Here is a 17,336-nt window from a genome sequence, read left to right as displayed (position 1 = left end):
GACGTCATCCAAGATGGCAACTTACGATGACCAATGAAGGAATCGAGGATGACTAAGTTTTGATCATCATTTGAAAGGAATTAGCGGTAACTGCGGTCTAAGGTACGATGTTTCTGAATTTTATATATTTTCTCGTAAGTTTGGATGTAATTGTTTTTTATAATGTTGTAAGTTGGGTTTTCCTTGTATAATATCCATTTAAAGATCTAGTTAAAAGGATACTATATTTTATGATTTCATTTCAGTACATGTAACATTTGAATATAATGTATATAATAAATCTATATTTCACATTATATCTTCCAACCTTATCTTTAGTACTCTTTCTCCCTCTCTGAAGTTATACCAACTTTGCCTTAATCTTTCCCTCTCTGCTCATTGGCTAATTCTTTCCCGCCTTTTTAGGAGTAACAGTAATGCCAATTCATGTACCCCCTTTAGGGATGCTTTTGTACTCTGATGTGCACCATTGCACTTTTATTGTAATAGCTAGGGAGAGAGTCCAGTGACTCATGACACTGGCAGTAGCAAGGGATTCCTACTGTTTGTTGTTGATGAGGATACTTGTTCCTGCAGAAGGAAGTTTAATTTTGCAGTATAGAAGTCTTCTGCAAGGACTTCCCTTCATGTACTTAGGCTGAAGATGTTGAAAACAAATGCAGAATTAGTATTCTGACCGAAGCTGTTTTTCTTTGGTCAATGAAAGAACTCAAGAAACCTCAGCCCTCGTGTCTGTGTTGAGTGGTCGTCGGCGCGAACCCTTTCAATACTGTGACATTTTATGTACCAAAAACGATCCGAAAATCGGGTTTCCGCCGAATGTTAGATCTAACGTTACTGCTGCATGCTGATACGGAACCCAGGGTGTTCCGGCCCGGAAAGCGGGCCGGAGCTCCCTGGGTTAGCTGATACGTTGTCTTTATGTACGGGCCAACAACTCTTCAGTCTATGTATTAGTGAGTGGAGCCAACGCGGTTCAGCTGAACAACCAAAATACAGAGACTGAAGCTTTTGGTCTAGCGTTCTATGAGAAACACACAACTAACTACCGTCAGTTTTTCAAACTTAATTGACTTCAAAGTCATCGATCACAACAAGGTAAGAAGCCACTTGGTCCTCCCCCCTCCCCTAAATTTGAGATGGGGGCGGACCCCCCCCCTCCTAATTTTTTATTTTTTTTATTAATTTTTTTTTTGCTTGTCCAATTTTTTACCTGTGACATGTGTCCATCCCAAAATTTAAGGTGGACCCCCCTAATTTTTTTTTTTCTTGGACACTGTCCCGGCCCGCGATAAGTTTCAGTATTTTTGGAGGACACCTAGTGGCATCCCTGTATAAAGCATATGATCAGATTAGTATTTGTAATACTATTAATAAATAAGAAAAATACTCACGATGGCGGCCATTTTGGATTTATGCAAATTAGACGTCTTTCCATGACATGGATTTTTCTGGACCTTTAGTATGTCCTTTTGGAGACTTCATGGAAATGCATTAAAATATTTACATGCTGAAATAAATTGTATTACAGACCACTTTGCAAAACTGGCTGATTTGTTCATTACTAGGTGGTTAATGTCAGCTGTCTCGTCACTTGACACTAAACAGTTCAGTAGTAGATCTGGTATGTCGTGTACACATTGCTTAGTAGATATTGTCAACTTTCTCTGTAAAAATGCAGACAAGCTTGGTACTACGTCTGTGATGGTAACTACAGATTTCTCTAAGGCATTTGATAGGGAAGACCATACTGTTATTGTTATCGTATCAAAACTGGTAGATCTACATGTCAACCCTTTTCTTATTTCCCAGGATTGCCAGCTTCCTCACTGACCGATCTCAGCGTGTTCGCTACCGTGGTTGTCTGTCCTCAAGTATGCATCTCCATGCAGGTGTACCGCAGGGAACACGATAAGGCCCTGCTCTATTCTTGATCTTGATCAATGATGCTTAAAAATAATCATCCAGTGTTCAACACTGGAAATACGTTGACGACATGACAATCGCAGAGTCAACCCAGCGGGGATCGGCCAGTGAGGTACAGTCCACCCTCCGGGAACTTGACAATTGGTGTTCTACAAATAACATGAAACTGAACGCTTCTAAGTGTCATATCATGCGAATTGACTTCGGTAGAGCTGTGTTACCCCCTGTACAATACAGTCTAGATGGCCAAACCTTGACTAAAGTTGATGTTGTAAAGATCCTTGGCGTACTCTTACAATCCAACTTAAAGTGGAATAGCCATGTGCGTGCCATGCTCTCTAAAGCTAGTAGAAGATTGTTCATGTTACGATCATTGAAACTCTTCAAGCTCCCTGTGAAAGATTTACTCACAATATACACAGGTTATGTAAGACCGCTGGTAGAATTTGCTGTACCAGCTTGGCACCCTGGGCTCACTAAATAACAAGCTTTTCAAATTGAAATAGTACAAATCGAGCCCTAAGGATAATTCTAGGTGAACGTTATGTATCATATCCCAATGCTTTGCAGCTAACACAACTGCAGTCTCTTGAAACTCGTAGGCATGACTTATGCCGTAAATTTGCAGGGTCCTTGCTAAAGTCAACTCAGTTCAGGGACTGGCTCCCAGCACCCCGTCAGACTAGGTACTCTTCAGCCTTAAGGAGTACAGTACAGTATCCTGTATAGTGTAGAACAGAAAGGTACAGTGGAAGTCCAATTTCTTACTTAATCGAGACTTTAAATGCTTTGTAATATGATATTGGGAAGATCTCACATTCTCTCTCTCCCCCTCTCTTTCTTTGTCTTTCTCTCTCTGTTACCCTTCTCCTCTAGCCCCTCTCTACCAATTATTCTCTTTCACTTTCTCTCGCGCTTCTAGCTTTACTTTGCTTTCCCCTTCATTGTTCTCTCTTCCTCCAATTCCTTCCTTTTATCTTGTTGGGATTCCCATGTTATTGTTATTGATATCTGTCACAATTCAATTGAATTGAACTTTGTGATCTCATGTACATGCATAGTGTAGGCTGCAAGTTTTACCCTCCCTGTCCTTCCTCCCCCCCCCCCCCCTCTCTCTCTCACTCTTTCCCTCTCTCTCTTCTCATTATTTCCTTATTCTCTCTCATCTCTATTTTCATCTCCCCTCTACTGCCTGTACATACACCTTCAGTATTAAGTGCAATAGCATTGACATGATTGAAGTAAAAAAGGGGATGCAATTCTGTCTTTCGAATTTTTAATAAATTTAAAGGTTCTTAATATGTTCACTGGTTATATGTAAAAAAAATTTGGGCATTGCATCTACTCTGTTCTTCCATTCTTTATGTCTTTTCTTGGACCTCTTCTTTTAGCCCAGGTCTGCCACTGCAGTTTGATTTGAATGGATGGAGTGGGGACCGTTGGGATATCCAACGTTATGCTTGTTTCTCTTTTCTCTCCATTTGGATCAGCCTGTGGGGACTTTGTGATTACATTTCAAGTTTAGTTTAAAGTTTCGAACCAAGTCTCATGCTTACGTCATTGTTTAATGCTCCATTCAGCTTTGTAAAGTGCCTTTTGTATCTTTATACTGTTTTTTTAATACCCCATTTAATCCAATTACCAACAATCCCACTCAACTGTGCCCATGGATACGCTTTTGTTCTCCCATGTCTCTCTTTCCGTCAGTTTAATATGGTTTTTCAAACTGCTTAATCAACTTCATACCGTCCCACCAATCAAACGTTTCCTTTTTTTTCTAGTTATCTTTCCAAGGTTGGATGGAGTCCGCCCTTTCTTATGCATATTGATTAATCATATTTCAGATGTATATATTCTGTATTTTGTATATTTTGTATACTGTTTTGTTAAATTTGTATGTGAATCTTTTTACTGTGTACAAACATTAACAAATTCAGCCATTGGCTGCCAAGAATGTTTTAATGCCTAATAAAGGCCATTATTATTATATCATTGTTGTCTCCAAAATACTTGATGCGCATAGAGGCATAGCATGATGCCGTCCCAGGCTTCATGAAGAGTAAGCCTATGTCAGTATACTCTCCAGAAACCTCCAGGCTACTCGCCACTCAAGGGTTCATTACATATATGCTGTCGTGCACAGAAAAATCGAGCCCTAGAAGTCGTGTGCTGTGGACGCCAGACGTGGCGTCGCAGCACGCATGACCGACTAAAGTTAGGTAGAAATCCACTGCCAAACGCGGTTCTTGGTGATGGTGCAAAGCACTTGTGCACGTGCGTGCATGGACCAAAAGCTTCGGTCTCTGTTATATTGGTTGTTCCGCTGAACTCCGTTGGCTCCACTCACCAATTACAGAGACCGAAGTTCTAACTCGATCTGTACAGGGACTCAATGGCCATACATGTATGTTTATGTGTTAAATTCGAATAAACCAGGGAAATGCGAGTTGCACAACAACCGAAGTAAGTCACTGTTTTTTTTCCTTTCAAGTTTATTTTTTCCTGTTTTGGTGCATTTCAGGCAAAAAACAGAATAATAATCTTTATTTTTATCCAGTTCTTTTTATATATTTTTATGAAATAAAGACAAAAATCAATGAGCCCCGTCAGGGGGATTTTGCATTGTCAACCCCCTAATGGCAGCTGCACAATCGCGAGCCATCTGTGTACGAGAAGAAAAAAAAAAAAAGTTAATAAATTCCTCGAAACAGACGGCTGCCAGCTGCCTAGTGCTCGCACTGCCACCCTGACGTACATCTACTATGCAGTGTACAACACACAAATAAATATTCATTAAAATGCCACTTTTGTAAACAAAAATAGTCCTACTAATTTTCATACAGTTGCGATCTATTTTTCATTAGTAACGTGGGGATATTTTGTATTCACCGGAGCGCTCAATAAGTTCAAGTTTTGGCATATTTTTGTGCCGGCCCTCTATTGATGAAAAATAAAAGTTCAAGAAAGTTGTCATTTTTGTCTCGCCTGCATAGCAAAGCGAGACTATAGGCGCCGCTTTTCCGACGGCGGCGGCGGCGGCGTCAACATCAAATGTTAACCTAAGGTTAAGTTTTTGAAATGACATCATAACTTTGAAAATTTATGGATCTAGTCCATGAAACTTGGACATAAGGTTAATCTTGAATATGTATATATATTTTTTTCAAATTATTAAAGATTTCTGTTTTTGTTAAAATTATGCATGTCTTGCCAACTGGAAAAATGTATCTCCTGGACTTACAAAAAAAAATGAAAAACTTATATGAGAGCACCACTAGACAAATAGATAAAAACAATTATGGTAGCTCAAAGGAATATTGAACATTGAAAAGTGCAAGACAAAATACTACTGAACTTTACAAAAATTAAACATGACGTTCAGCAAATAACATAACCAGAAATTATGAAAAATCAAACATTTGAATTTATATAAAGCCATATTTTCTGAAATTATATGACAAAGTATATCTGTGAAAATCTTTGACTTTACTTTAAAAAAGACATTAAACTAGGGGTATCAAAAATCTAGGAATTTTAACTGAATGTTGGAAAAAGAAATTACTGAGTAATACAAATAAAAAAGACTTATTTTGTATAATTTGTAAAATTACAATGATGAAACTTCAATAGTAAAAAATAATAAATGATTTAAATTGAACATTGAACTAAGTCCGACTTTGTGCAATATCATTGATAAAACTTTAATAAATATACAGTGATTAAAATTGAAATAGTTTTTTTGAGCATTAAGGTATACAAATGAAACATTTCAAAAATTTAGTTTGTCATAATCTCCTTTAGTTTTTCGATTTCATATATTGCACTTAGTTCACATTATTTTCAGATTTAGAGATTCACAAAATTTAAATATTTAAACATCTGTAATATCAAAATATTAAAATACATCAATACTGAGCTGAGAAAATTATAATTTTGATATATTGCACATTAATTGTAATCACTCGATTATTGACAAATCGTAAATATATTTCTATTTATGTACATTTAAGACACCAATTTAAGACAAATAAATACCTAAAGAAAATTATCTGATTCAATAAAACAAAAATATACTTTTGTAGAATTTGAATAATCTTGCTAAAAAAAAATGTTTCTATATAAGCCCAACATTAAATCAAAATAAGGCATGTGATTAATTCCAGTTAAGAATCAAATATATGGGTTTGATAAAAAAAATGATTGCTTTTTTTAATCGAATTCATTTGTGTATAAGAAAACACTCGAGTATAAATAAAATACTGGAATTTGTGTATATGCCTTTTACAGTATATAAAGAAATAGATCAGTTTGGATACATAATTTATCTAAAAATTGATAAAATGCTATTTGAACTTAGAATTTGGCTATCATAGTAAATATCTATCGTTTTTGTATGAAATTAATTGAATAGAACTTATTAATACATTTGGCAAGATTATTCCATAGATCAATCTGATACAAAATTATTTAATAAACAAAAATTGCATAAATGTAAAGTTAAGGGAATTTAATGATCACAGAAATCATTTTTATATTTTTCAACAAATTTAAAATCTGTGACAAAATTTAATGAAAATTGTTAGTGTTCTCACCATCAGGGAAATAAATTGTCCAAAAGTTCCAAATAAAGTTTGAGTTTGAGAGAAGAATGTAGTCTGGTGGTAAAATGGAGACATCAAGTTCAAGTTGTTGAATATCGGACCTTCTTAGGGGGCGAAAAGTTTTCACTGTATGCATGAAGACCAGGGGAACAGCATCATCCACTCATGGGCTGGAGCAACTGAAGAGCAAAAGGTGGCGGCTGGCTTCGAAGATCAAAGCAGAGCGTCATCAACTCTAGATGCGTAGGCGACAGAGTAACAGGCGAGAGGCTGGAAGGTGTCATGCATCGAGCGAAGATAAAGGGACAAAGCAACATGAAGACCAAAAGGCAGCATCATTCACTCGACGAAGAGAAGCAAGGCGAGAGGCTGGAAGGCATCATGAGGCAAAGGTGGGAGACTGTTGAGCCGAAGAGACTGAATGAAGAAAAATAGGCAGCGACATCATCCACTCCATGTAGTCGGGCAATGGTTGTAGTTAAAGGCGAGAGGCTGACTCGCAGGCAGAACTTTCATCTACTCACGTTGAGAAAAAGGCGAAGGTTGGCTGGTAATCAGGCAGAACGTTTATCCACTCACAAAGAGCAATAGGCGAAGATCCGAGCTGGTACTCAGGCAAGGCTTTCATCCACTCAGGTATAGAGCTAAAGGCGAAGACTGGCTGGTAGTAGCATCATCCTACTAGACAAGCCACAGCATTGACGTTGAAGTTATAGGCGAGCTGCTGGCTAGCATCAATCAGGCAAGAAGTAACGGCTGAACAGAAGTACATGTATGAAGGGCTAAATGTTTCTCCAACAGGAACATGATGACGATAAAGTTGACGAAATATGATTGAAAGTTTGTGGCGAACAGATAAGCGAGGCATAAGGTTCGAAGCACCGCTGCCACCAGTTGTAGGGTTGAAGAAAATTATATGTTTGGAGTTGAAAATAAATGGAAGTTCTAAATCATCAAACTGAAGGGGAATGAAGCAGACGCAAAATGAAGATAACTTAAACCGAAGGAGTCTGGTTGTACACTGTTTAATATCTGGGCTATTTTGCCTCAGCTTAACTTTGGATCACAGTATAATTTACATAAATATTTAAATTAGAAATAACAACCAATCAAACTAAAGAAAATGGAAGGATCGAACTAAAATGTAAGAACCCAATTCATAAGATAAACCAATAAGGAATGAGATGAGATGACAAAGATGTCTGGTGATTATGTAATAATGGAAGTAGAAACTAAGGAGTCAGGTGAGGGATGGAATGAGTGGAACACCTGAAGAGAGAATAGAGAAGGAATGAAGATGACAAGAGAAACACAGGAAAGGCATTCAGAGTAGAATGAATGAATGACAACTGAATATCATTAAACTCAAATAACCTAAGTCCAGACTGCAAGGGCAGTACTGAAAAGAAATGCAAATGAACTAAAGTCTAGACAGAACAGAAATGTAAAACACCTGAAGAAAACACAAGTCAAAGGAAATAAACAAAATAGGTAAATGACAAATTAACAATCCTACACAAGTATTAGTTAACATCTTGCCTGAGTTTCAGGTCACATGACCAAGGTCAAAGGTCATTTAGGGTCAATGAACTTAGACCATGTTGGGAAAATTATTTTCAAAATCTTAACCGAAGGTTAAGTTTTTGAAATGACATCATAACTTAAGAAAGTATATGGACCTAGTTCATGAAACTTGGGCATAAGGTTAATCGAGTATTAGTGAACATCCTGCTCGAGTTTCAGGTCACGTGACCAAGGTCAAAGGTCATTTAGGGTCAATGAACTTTGGTCAAGTTGGGGGTATTTGTTGAATTACTATCATAACTTTTAAAATTTATGGATCTAGTCCATGAAACTTGGACATAAGGTTAATCAAGTATTAGTAAACATCCTGCCTGAGTTTCAGGTCACATGACCAAGGTCAAAGGTCATTTAGGGTCAATGAACTTTGGCCAAGTTGGGGGTATTTGTTGAATTACCATCATAACTTTGAAAATTTATGGATCTAGTTCATGAAACTTGGACATAAGAGTAATCAAGTATCACTGAACATCCTGTACGAGTTTCAGGTCACATGACCATGGTCAAAGGTCATTAAAGGTCAATGAACTTTGGCCGTGTTGGGGGTATTTGTTCAATTACCATCCTAACTCTGAAAGTTTATGAATCTAGTTCATAAAACTTGGGATATAAGAGTAATCAAGCATCACTGAACATCCCCTGTGAGTTTCAGGTCACAAAACCAAGTCAAAGGTCAGTTAAGGTCAATAAACTTAGGCCATGTTGGGGTAATTGTTGAATTGCCATCATAACTTTGAAAGTTTATGGATAGAGTGAATGAAATGTGGACATGGGTGTAGTTGACAGTCTTAAGTCTCCATTCAAATGTAATTTATGGTCAATGAACATGGTATTATGTCATTATACAGTATGAATGGTGTTTTTTTTTAATGATTATTTTATAGTAGTTTTCAAAGTTAGCACTGCTGCTATATTAAATTGCGTAATGCAGGCGAGACTGCCAGAGGCGTTCCACTTGTTAAATCTCTATTTTTGTCTCGCCCACCGGAGGTGAAGGCGAGACTTAGGGATCCAAATGTCGTCCGTCGTCCGTCCGTCACAAACTTAATGACACATAACTCCACAACCGTAAGTCGATTTTCAACCAAACTTGGATGGTAGATGGACTTGGGGGACCTGCATGTTATGCTGCAGTCGGAGGTCACATGGTAAGGTCAAAGGTCATTTTCAGGTCAACGTTAAAGTTTACATGCAAGACTCTCTTATGACACCTAACTCCGCAACCGTAAGTCGCTTTTCAACCAAACTTGGATGGTAGATGGACTTGGGGGACCTGCATGTTATGCTGCAGTCGGAGGTCACATGGTAAGGTCAAAGGTCATTTTCAGGTCAACGTTAAAGTTTACATGCAAGACTCTCTTATGACACCTAACTCCGCAACCGTAAGTCGCTTTTCAACCAAACTTGGATGGTAGATGGACTTGGGGGACCTGCATGTTATGCTGAAGTTATAGGTCACATGGTAAGGTCAAAGGTCATTTTCAGGTCAACGTTAAGTTTACATGCAAGACTCTCTTATGATACCTAACTCCGCAACCGTAAGTCGCATTTTAACCAAACTTGGATGGTAGATGGACTTGGGGGACCTGCATGTTATGCTGCAGTCAGAAATCACATGGTAAGGTCAAAGGTCATTTTCAGGTCAACGTTAAAGTTTACATGCAAGACTCTCTTATGACACCTAACTCCGCAACCGAAAGTCACTTTTCAACCAAACTTGGATGGTAGATGGACTTGGGGGACCTGCATGTTATGCTGCAGTCGGAGGTCACATGATAATGTCAAAGGTCATTTTCAGGTCAACATTAAAGTTTACATGCAAGACTCTCTTATGACACCTAACTCTGCAACCGTAAGTCGCATTTTAACCAAACTTGGATGGTAGATGGACTTGGGGGACCTACATGTTATGCTGCAGTCGGAGGTCACATGGTAAGGTCAAAGGTCATTTTCAGGTCAACGTTAAAAGTTTACATGCAAGACTCTCTTATGACACCTAACTACCCAACCATAAGTCACTTTTCAACCAAACTTGGATGGTAGATGGACTTGGGGGACCTGCATGTTATGCTGCAGTCAGAGGTCACATGGTAAGGTCAAAGGTCATTTTCAGGTCAACGTTAAAGTTTACATGCAAGACTCTCTTATGACACCTAACTCCGCAACCGTAAGTCGCTTTTCAACCAAACTTGGATGGTAGATGGACTTGGGGGACCTGCATGTTATGCTGAAGTTATAGGTCACATGGTAAGGTCAAAGGTCATTTTCAGGTCAACGTTAAGTTTACATGCAAGACTCTCTTATGATACCTAACTCCGCAACCGTAAGTCGCATTTTAACCAAACTTGGATGGTAGATGGACTTGGGGGACCTGCATGTTATGCTGCAGTCAGAAATCACATGGTAAGGTCAAAGGTCATTTTCAGGTCAACGTTAAAGTTTACATGCAAGACTCTCTTATGACACCTAACTCCGCAACCGAAAGTCACTTTTCAACCAAACTTGGATGGTAGATGGACTTGGGGGACCTGCATGTTATGCTGCAGTCGGAGGTCACATGATAATGTCAAAGGTCATTTTCAGGGCAACATTAAAGTTTACATGCAAGACTCTCTTATGACACCTAACTCTGCAACCGTAAGTCGCATTTTAACCAAACTTGGATGGTAGATGGACTTGGGGGACCTACATGTTATGCTGCAGTCGGAGGTCACATGGTAAGGTCAAAGGTCATTTTCAGGTCAACGTTAAAAGTTTACATGCAAGACTCTCTTATGACACCTAACTACCCAACCATAAGTCACTTTTCAACCAAACTTGGATGGTAGATGGACTTGGGGGACCTGCATGTTATGCTGCAGTCAGAGGTCACATGGTAAGGTCAAAGGTCATTTTCAGGTCAACGTTATAGTTTACATGCAAGACTCTCTTATGACACCTAACTCCGCATCTGTAAGTCGCTTTTCAACCAAACTTGGATGGTAGATGGACTTGGGGGACCTGCATGTTATGCTGCAGTCGGAGGTCACATGGTAAGGTCATTTTCAGGTCAACATTAAAGTTTACGTGTAAGGCTCTTATGACAAGTGTTATTCCATCCCAGTCATTTCACAATGCAGTTTCGATATAATTCTCTTGCGTGCCCTCGCAAATCACGATATTTCTGGTCATTTTCATAAGTGGGCGAGACACAAAATTGCTTTTGCCTTGTTAATTTAGAAAAAATAATTAAAAGACTTCAATTTAATTAAAGAACCAAGTTATATGATGAATGGTTGTAATGGAAACTGACAGTGTTAAAAAAAATCAAGCATTTGTCCCCCCAAAACAAGAGAAAATAAGCCAATCATTGCCAACATTATTTCACCACACAGGGAATAGTAACAGAGAACAGGGTTATAATAACCTTGTTCATTGAATGAGTGGTGTGAGGTTAGTATATGGTAGTGAGTCCAAACTTCATGTGTGTCCATCTAAAAAACTATTGAATATCCAAAAAATCTGACATCAACATGAAAAGCAACCTAAAATTACACTCTAGCGAAAGTTTCTTAAGGATGAGTTCATTATTCTTGAAAGGATTGACAAAAGATCAGCAAATTTTTCACCATCATCGGCACCCATTCCAAAAAAATCTTAACCTCCCAACAGGCATCACGATATCATCTTTTTGCAAGCAGATACCATAAAAAATGGAAAACATACTGACCGATTCTATAGCATTTTGCTGTACATCTGATATAAATATCTCATTTTTTTTAGCTCGATTTTTTTGTTTAAATCTCAACAAAACTTTGGACCGCGAAGTTAGGTCACACTTTTTCTGAACGGATTTCCAGCACAGCGCGCATTCATCGATCGGAATAGAATTTTGAGATCGCAATAAGGGCAAAACCCCTTGACCTACTTAACATTTTTGTCACTGATTTTATAGTTTATGATCTTGCCGTCAATGTGGTAGCTTTTTGTCTCGCCAGAGCGAGACTATAGGCGCCGCTTTTCCGACGGCGGCGGCGTCAACATTGAAATCTTTACCTTGGTTAAGTTTTTGAAATGCCATCATAACTTAATGGACCTAGTTCATGAAACATCCTGCCTGAGTTTCAGGTCACATGACCGAGGTCAAAGGTCATTTAGGGTCAATGAACTTAGACCATGTTGGGGGAATCAATATCGAAATCCTAACCTAGGTTATGTTTTTGAAATGTTGTCATTACTTCAAAAGTGTATAGACCTAGTTCATAAAACTATAAGGGTAATAGTGTATCACTGAATATCCTGCCTGAGTTTCATGTCACATGATTAAGGTCAAAGGTCACTTAGGGTCAACAAACTTTGGCCATGTTAGGGTTATTTGAGGAATTGTCATAACTTTAGAAGTTTATGGATCTAGTTCATGAAACTTGGACATAAGAGCAACCATGTATTCCTGAATATCATGCGCGAGTTTCAGGTCACATGACCAAGGTCAAAGGTCACTTAGGGTCAATGAACTATGGCCATGTTGGGGGAATCAATATCGAAATCCTAACCTAGGTTAAGTTTTTGAAATGTTGTCATAACTTCAAAAGTGTATAGACCTAGTTCATAAAACTATAAGGGTAATAGTGTATCACTGAATATCCTGCCTGAGTTTCATGTCACATGATTAAGGTCAAAGGTCACTTAGGGTCAGCAAACTTTGGCCATGTTAGGGTTATTTGAGGAATTGTCATAACTTTAGAAGTTTATGGATCTAGTTCATGAAACTTGGACATAAGAGCAACCATGTATTCCTGAATATCATGCGCGAGTTTCAGGTCACATGACCAAGGTCAAAGGTCACTTAGGGTCAATGAACTATGGCCATGTTGGGGGAATCAATATCGAAATCCTAACCTAGGTTATGTTTTTGAAATGTTGTCATAACTTCAAAAGTGTATAGACCTAGTTCATAAAACTATAAGGGTAATAGTGTATCACTGAATATCCTGCCTGAGTTTCATGTCACATGATTAAGGTCAAAGGTCACTTAGGGTCAACAAACTTTGGCCATGTTAGGGTTATTTGAGGAATTGTCATAACTTTAGAAGTTTATGGATCTAGTTCATGAAACTTGGACATAAGAGCAACCATGTATTCCTGAATATCATGCGCAAGTTTCAGGTCACATGACCAAGGTCAAAGGTCACTTAGGGTCAGTGAACTATGGCCATATTGGGGGTATTTGAGGAATTGTCATAACTTTGAAATTTTATGGATCTAGTTCATGAAACTTGGACATAAGAGCAATCAAGAATCTTTGGACATCCTGTGCTAGATTCAGGTCACATGATCAAGGTCAAAGGTCATTAAGGATCAGCAAACTTCGGTAATGTTAGTTGTCATCATAACTTTAAAAGTCTATGGATTTAGTTCATGAAACTTGGATATAAGAGCAGCAATGTATCTCTGAATACCCTGTGTGTGTTTCAGGAACATGCCAAGATCAAAGGTCATTTAATGGTCAATGAACTCTGGCCGTGTTGGGGGTATGTGTTGAATTGGCATTATAACTTAGGAAGTTTATGGTACTTGCTCATGAAACATCGACATAAGGGTAATCAAGTATGAATGATTGTTTTGCACATGTCTTAGGTCACATGATCATGGTCAAAGGTCATTCTGGGTCAATGGACATAATATTTTATTATATTAGTGTTTTCTTCTGTGAATAATTATTCATTAGCTGTTTTTCAAAGGAAGCACTGCTGCTATATCGAATTGCGTAATGCAGGCGAGACTGCCAGAGGCGTTCCACTTGTTTTGAAATTGGTTTTGTATAAATTGTGAATATTTTGTGAACAAATTTAAGCATGATGAATATTCTTTAAATGTTCGCAAAGTTTGGACACCCCATCATACTAATACTAACCTCGCACGAGTGTGAGTGCCCACTCGCTTAACTTAAATTTATGTTTACGATGCTGTACTGTAGCCTGTAGGCATTAGTACATGTTCATCGATCGCAGTATCTCTGGTGGTTGTACATTATCCATGACATTGATGAACAAATAAATTGAGTTAAAACACGAAAGGACTGTCAGTGTCACTCAGAAGTGTGTAAGTTAAGTTAAGTGGAGTCTGGAGTGCAGTGGAGAGAACAAAGATAATAACAACCTAGATCTACATTGCTTCTGCCTGGCTCAGGCATCAAGGTGATTTTTTAATGAGTTGACTGAAGGAGCTGATATTACACTATCGGGAAGATTATTCCACATATCTACAACAACTCTTTTGCTGGAAAAAGTACTTGCTGATATCAAGCTGAGAATTTTTTTTCATCCAACTTCATCCTATGACCATGATGACCTCTTGACTTCCTCGCTTGTGCTATGAATAAGTTCTAATCTATGTCGAAATGAAATATGACAAGATAATAATCTTTAGGCCTACCCTAAATCTGTTCAAAAATATTATTTGAATGTGTGTGCTTCCTGATCCATTCTTGTTATTCATTTGTAATGTCATACACGTTTAAAATTGTGTAATCAATTAAATCAAATTTGGCTTCACTGCTATGATCGGACTGTTATTAATTCATTTCTTTGTATCTCATGATCTTTGTAGCCTGACCATGTATCGTGCAACCTTTTCCTTCAACTCCAAAGACTCAACATCATTGAGCTTCAGAGAAGGTGAGGATTTCACTCTTCTTGATAAAACAGACCAACACTGGTGGCATGTTATGAATCATTTGGGCCAGACTGGGTATGTTCCTGCCAACTATATGGAGAAAGGTCAAGCATCCAATGATGAAGTACTCAGATCCATTGAGAGAGCAATTGAATTCATTCATCTGGCTGCTACTGAGAAAGGAGGCTCACTTTCACACCAACAGCGGGATAATTTACAGTATGTAAATATTGAACTTGGTTTTGCTAATCCCAAGGAGGGGGGGGGGGGCTACTGGGACACTGTTATTTCAATATGGCAGGGATGCCAGTTTTTCCAGAATTCATGCTTTCCATTTTTTTTACCATGAATTCCGGCTTTGTCAATAATAATCCGTCTTTTCCTTTGATCCCACCGCCGATTAGCCGGAAAATAGAAAATATGATAGAGAATAAACTACAACATAAAATAAAGCAAGGAAATTACGAGACAGCCAAAACAAAAATTATGCTTCTCCAAGGGTGTTTCTTGCAGTGTCTTAATCACGTGTTATATTCATATGCATTGGCATGCGCATATATCTCAAAACGACTGAAATGGAAACAAGCTATCTCTATCGCATGCGATTTTCTTTGTGACATCAGGATGAAGCAAAACAAATTTGTTTGAGTTTACAGCATGCAATTGACACTTTGGAGCCCTTGAAGCTCCTTTTAAAGGACGTTATTCAGGACATTTATCTTGTGAGTATGCAATTTTTTTGGTTAGTTTTGCTACTTGCGACCATGCCATGTCAGCGGTGCTGCATGTACTGGGGTCAAACGAGCAGGCGCTCTCATCCTTGATGGGCATGGCCGGCGGGGCAGGCGAGCTCACTAACACCCTCTTGCAGACGCAACTGCTAGCTGAGCTTTAGCGCTCGGGCTGCGTTTCAATCGGGACAAGCCCTAATGACTTTGACACTACCAATGCAATTTGCAATTTTATTTGACTACGTCACCTATAAAAATGGAGATTTGAAGAGTCACTGGTGTGAACAATAAATTTGATGGCTTGAATTACAATCTAAAATGAGTTTAATATGAGCCTCGTTCTTTTTCATTTTTTACTTTGAATGATAGAAAATATATCAGATATAGATTTACTTATAAAACATGATTAAATTTGAGGAGGAAAGACCCCTCAGATATGCCCAGATTGCAACAAAGCATCTAGAGCTTTCACTTTTCAAGGGGCCCCAGCCAATGGGACTTATTTGCTCTTGCGTTTTGGGCTTGTGTCATGCGCAACACTCGCATAATCTTCCTTCAAAAAAAAAATGTTCAGACCCTGGAGCCATATGCCACTGGCATCCCTGCAATATAGACACCATGCTTGTGTACATGAGGACATTCAAAATGTTTGAATGTTTTGATCTCTGAATACCTACATCAAATATCAGGTTTCCCCACCATAAATAGGCCTTATTATTTCAACTCAAGTTTGAAGAGATTATCTTTCTCATAATATAAACGTTAAATTGTTTCTTTAAGATGTTTTGGGGGTATTATTATATCTCTCATCCAATTTTTGTCAACTTTTCAGCCTGAGCTGTTCAATCATTTAATTTTTAGCTTGGAGTAACCCTAGCTGTTAGTATATTGATTGTTATCCCTATTGTGTATTCCATTTTCATTCCTTCATACTCAGGGACCATACAGCTGTATTGTATGCACGTCAGCAAATACATGCATGAAAAGGGCGTCAAATTCCCCCAAATTAGAAAAAGTGTAGGTTTTCAAGCAAGGCTCATGTAAATTTGGATAGTAATGATAAAAAGAGGTGTTTTAATCATAAACTTTTATTTGCTAAATGCTAGCATACCCAGTACTATTCTGCTACCACCAATTCAGAAAATAAAGTTGAAAACAACAACTACACCCAGATGATTTACATGTATGTATACAATTTCTAAATTATATTTCATTAATAATTTTCGCAAGTACCTTTTTTTCAAACAGGAAGCTTGTTCAACATCGGCAGTCTACTCTGCAAGGTGATTCTGTGTCATCAGATAAACAGCCCAAAAGAAAAGCCCCAGACCTTCCTCGACAGACTTCTACTGAGCTTCGAAGAGCACCTCCACCGCCTGTACAAAATAAGTCTCCAACACAACCAGAACAAGCAGCAGGATTATCTTGCACTCCTAGGTCATCAACAAAAGCTAGAGCTGCCCCTAAGCCACCCCAAAGGAATGAAAGTACGAAGCAAAGCCCTCAAGATCAAATTGACTCACAAGATTCAAGCCAAACATTAGCATCTTCTACACTAATGTCAACAACTAAATCTGACAGGGAAATGTCAAGTAACAACAGTTCAGGATCCTCCGAACCCGTCATACCAAAGGGTCTACTTGGTGAACTCGTAGAGCAGGTCAGAACAGAAACTAATTTGAGCTATGACATGTCGAAACAAGCAGTGAGAACCATCTTGCAAGGAGTTGGATCTGCAGTACCTCAGGTTGCAAATGTCATGGCTGCAATTCTCTCAAGTTTGACTAGTGATCTAGTGAGTAGAGTTACCTTATACATTTACATACAATCACAGAAACTTAAT

At 38.3% G+C, this 17,336-nt stretch overlaps 1 protein-coding gene across 3 annotated transcripts in view; it reads left to right on the top strand.

The window, feature by feature from the left end:
- Window positions 1-17,336, top strand: part of LOC129256768 (NCK-interacting protein with SH3 domain-like) — a 77,594-nt gene that overhangs the window by 35,838 nt on the left and 24,420 nt on the right. The window contains exons 1-3 of one of the 3 annotated variants that reach the window (XM_064097637.1): window positions 10,849-11,140; window positions 14,697-14,981; window positions 16,742-17,288. In XM_064097637.1, the coding sequence (XP_063953707.1) occupies window positions 11,094-11,140; window positions 14,697-14,981; window positions 16,742-17,288 (879 nt within the window). In that variant the 5' untranslated portion in view covers window positions 10,849-11,093. Of the gene's footprint in view, window positions 1-10,848; window positions 11,141-14,696; window positions 14,982-16,741; window positions 17,289-17,336 lie in introns of those variants that run through there. The other 2 variants (XR_010293161.1, XR_010293162.1) reach the window with 2 other exon arrangements.

This window comes from Lytechinus pictus, chromosome 3 (assembly GCF_037042905.1).
Source record: "Lytechinus pictus isolate F3 Inbred chromosome 3, Lp3.0, whole genome shotgun sequence".
Lineage (NCBI taxonomy): Eukaryota > Metazoa > Echinodermata > Echinoidea > Temnopleuroida > Toxopneustidae > Lytechinus > Lytechinus pictus.
The sequence above is the reverse complement of the archived record's forward strand: the minus strand, read 5'-3'. Positions and strand labels throughout refer to the sequence as shown.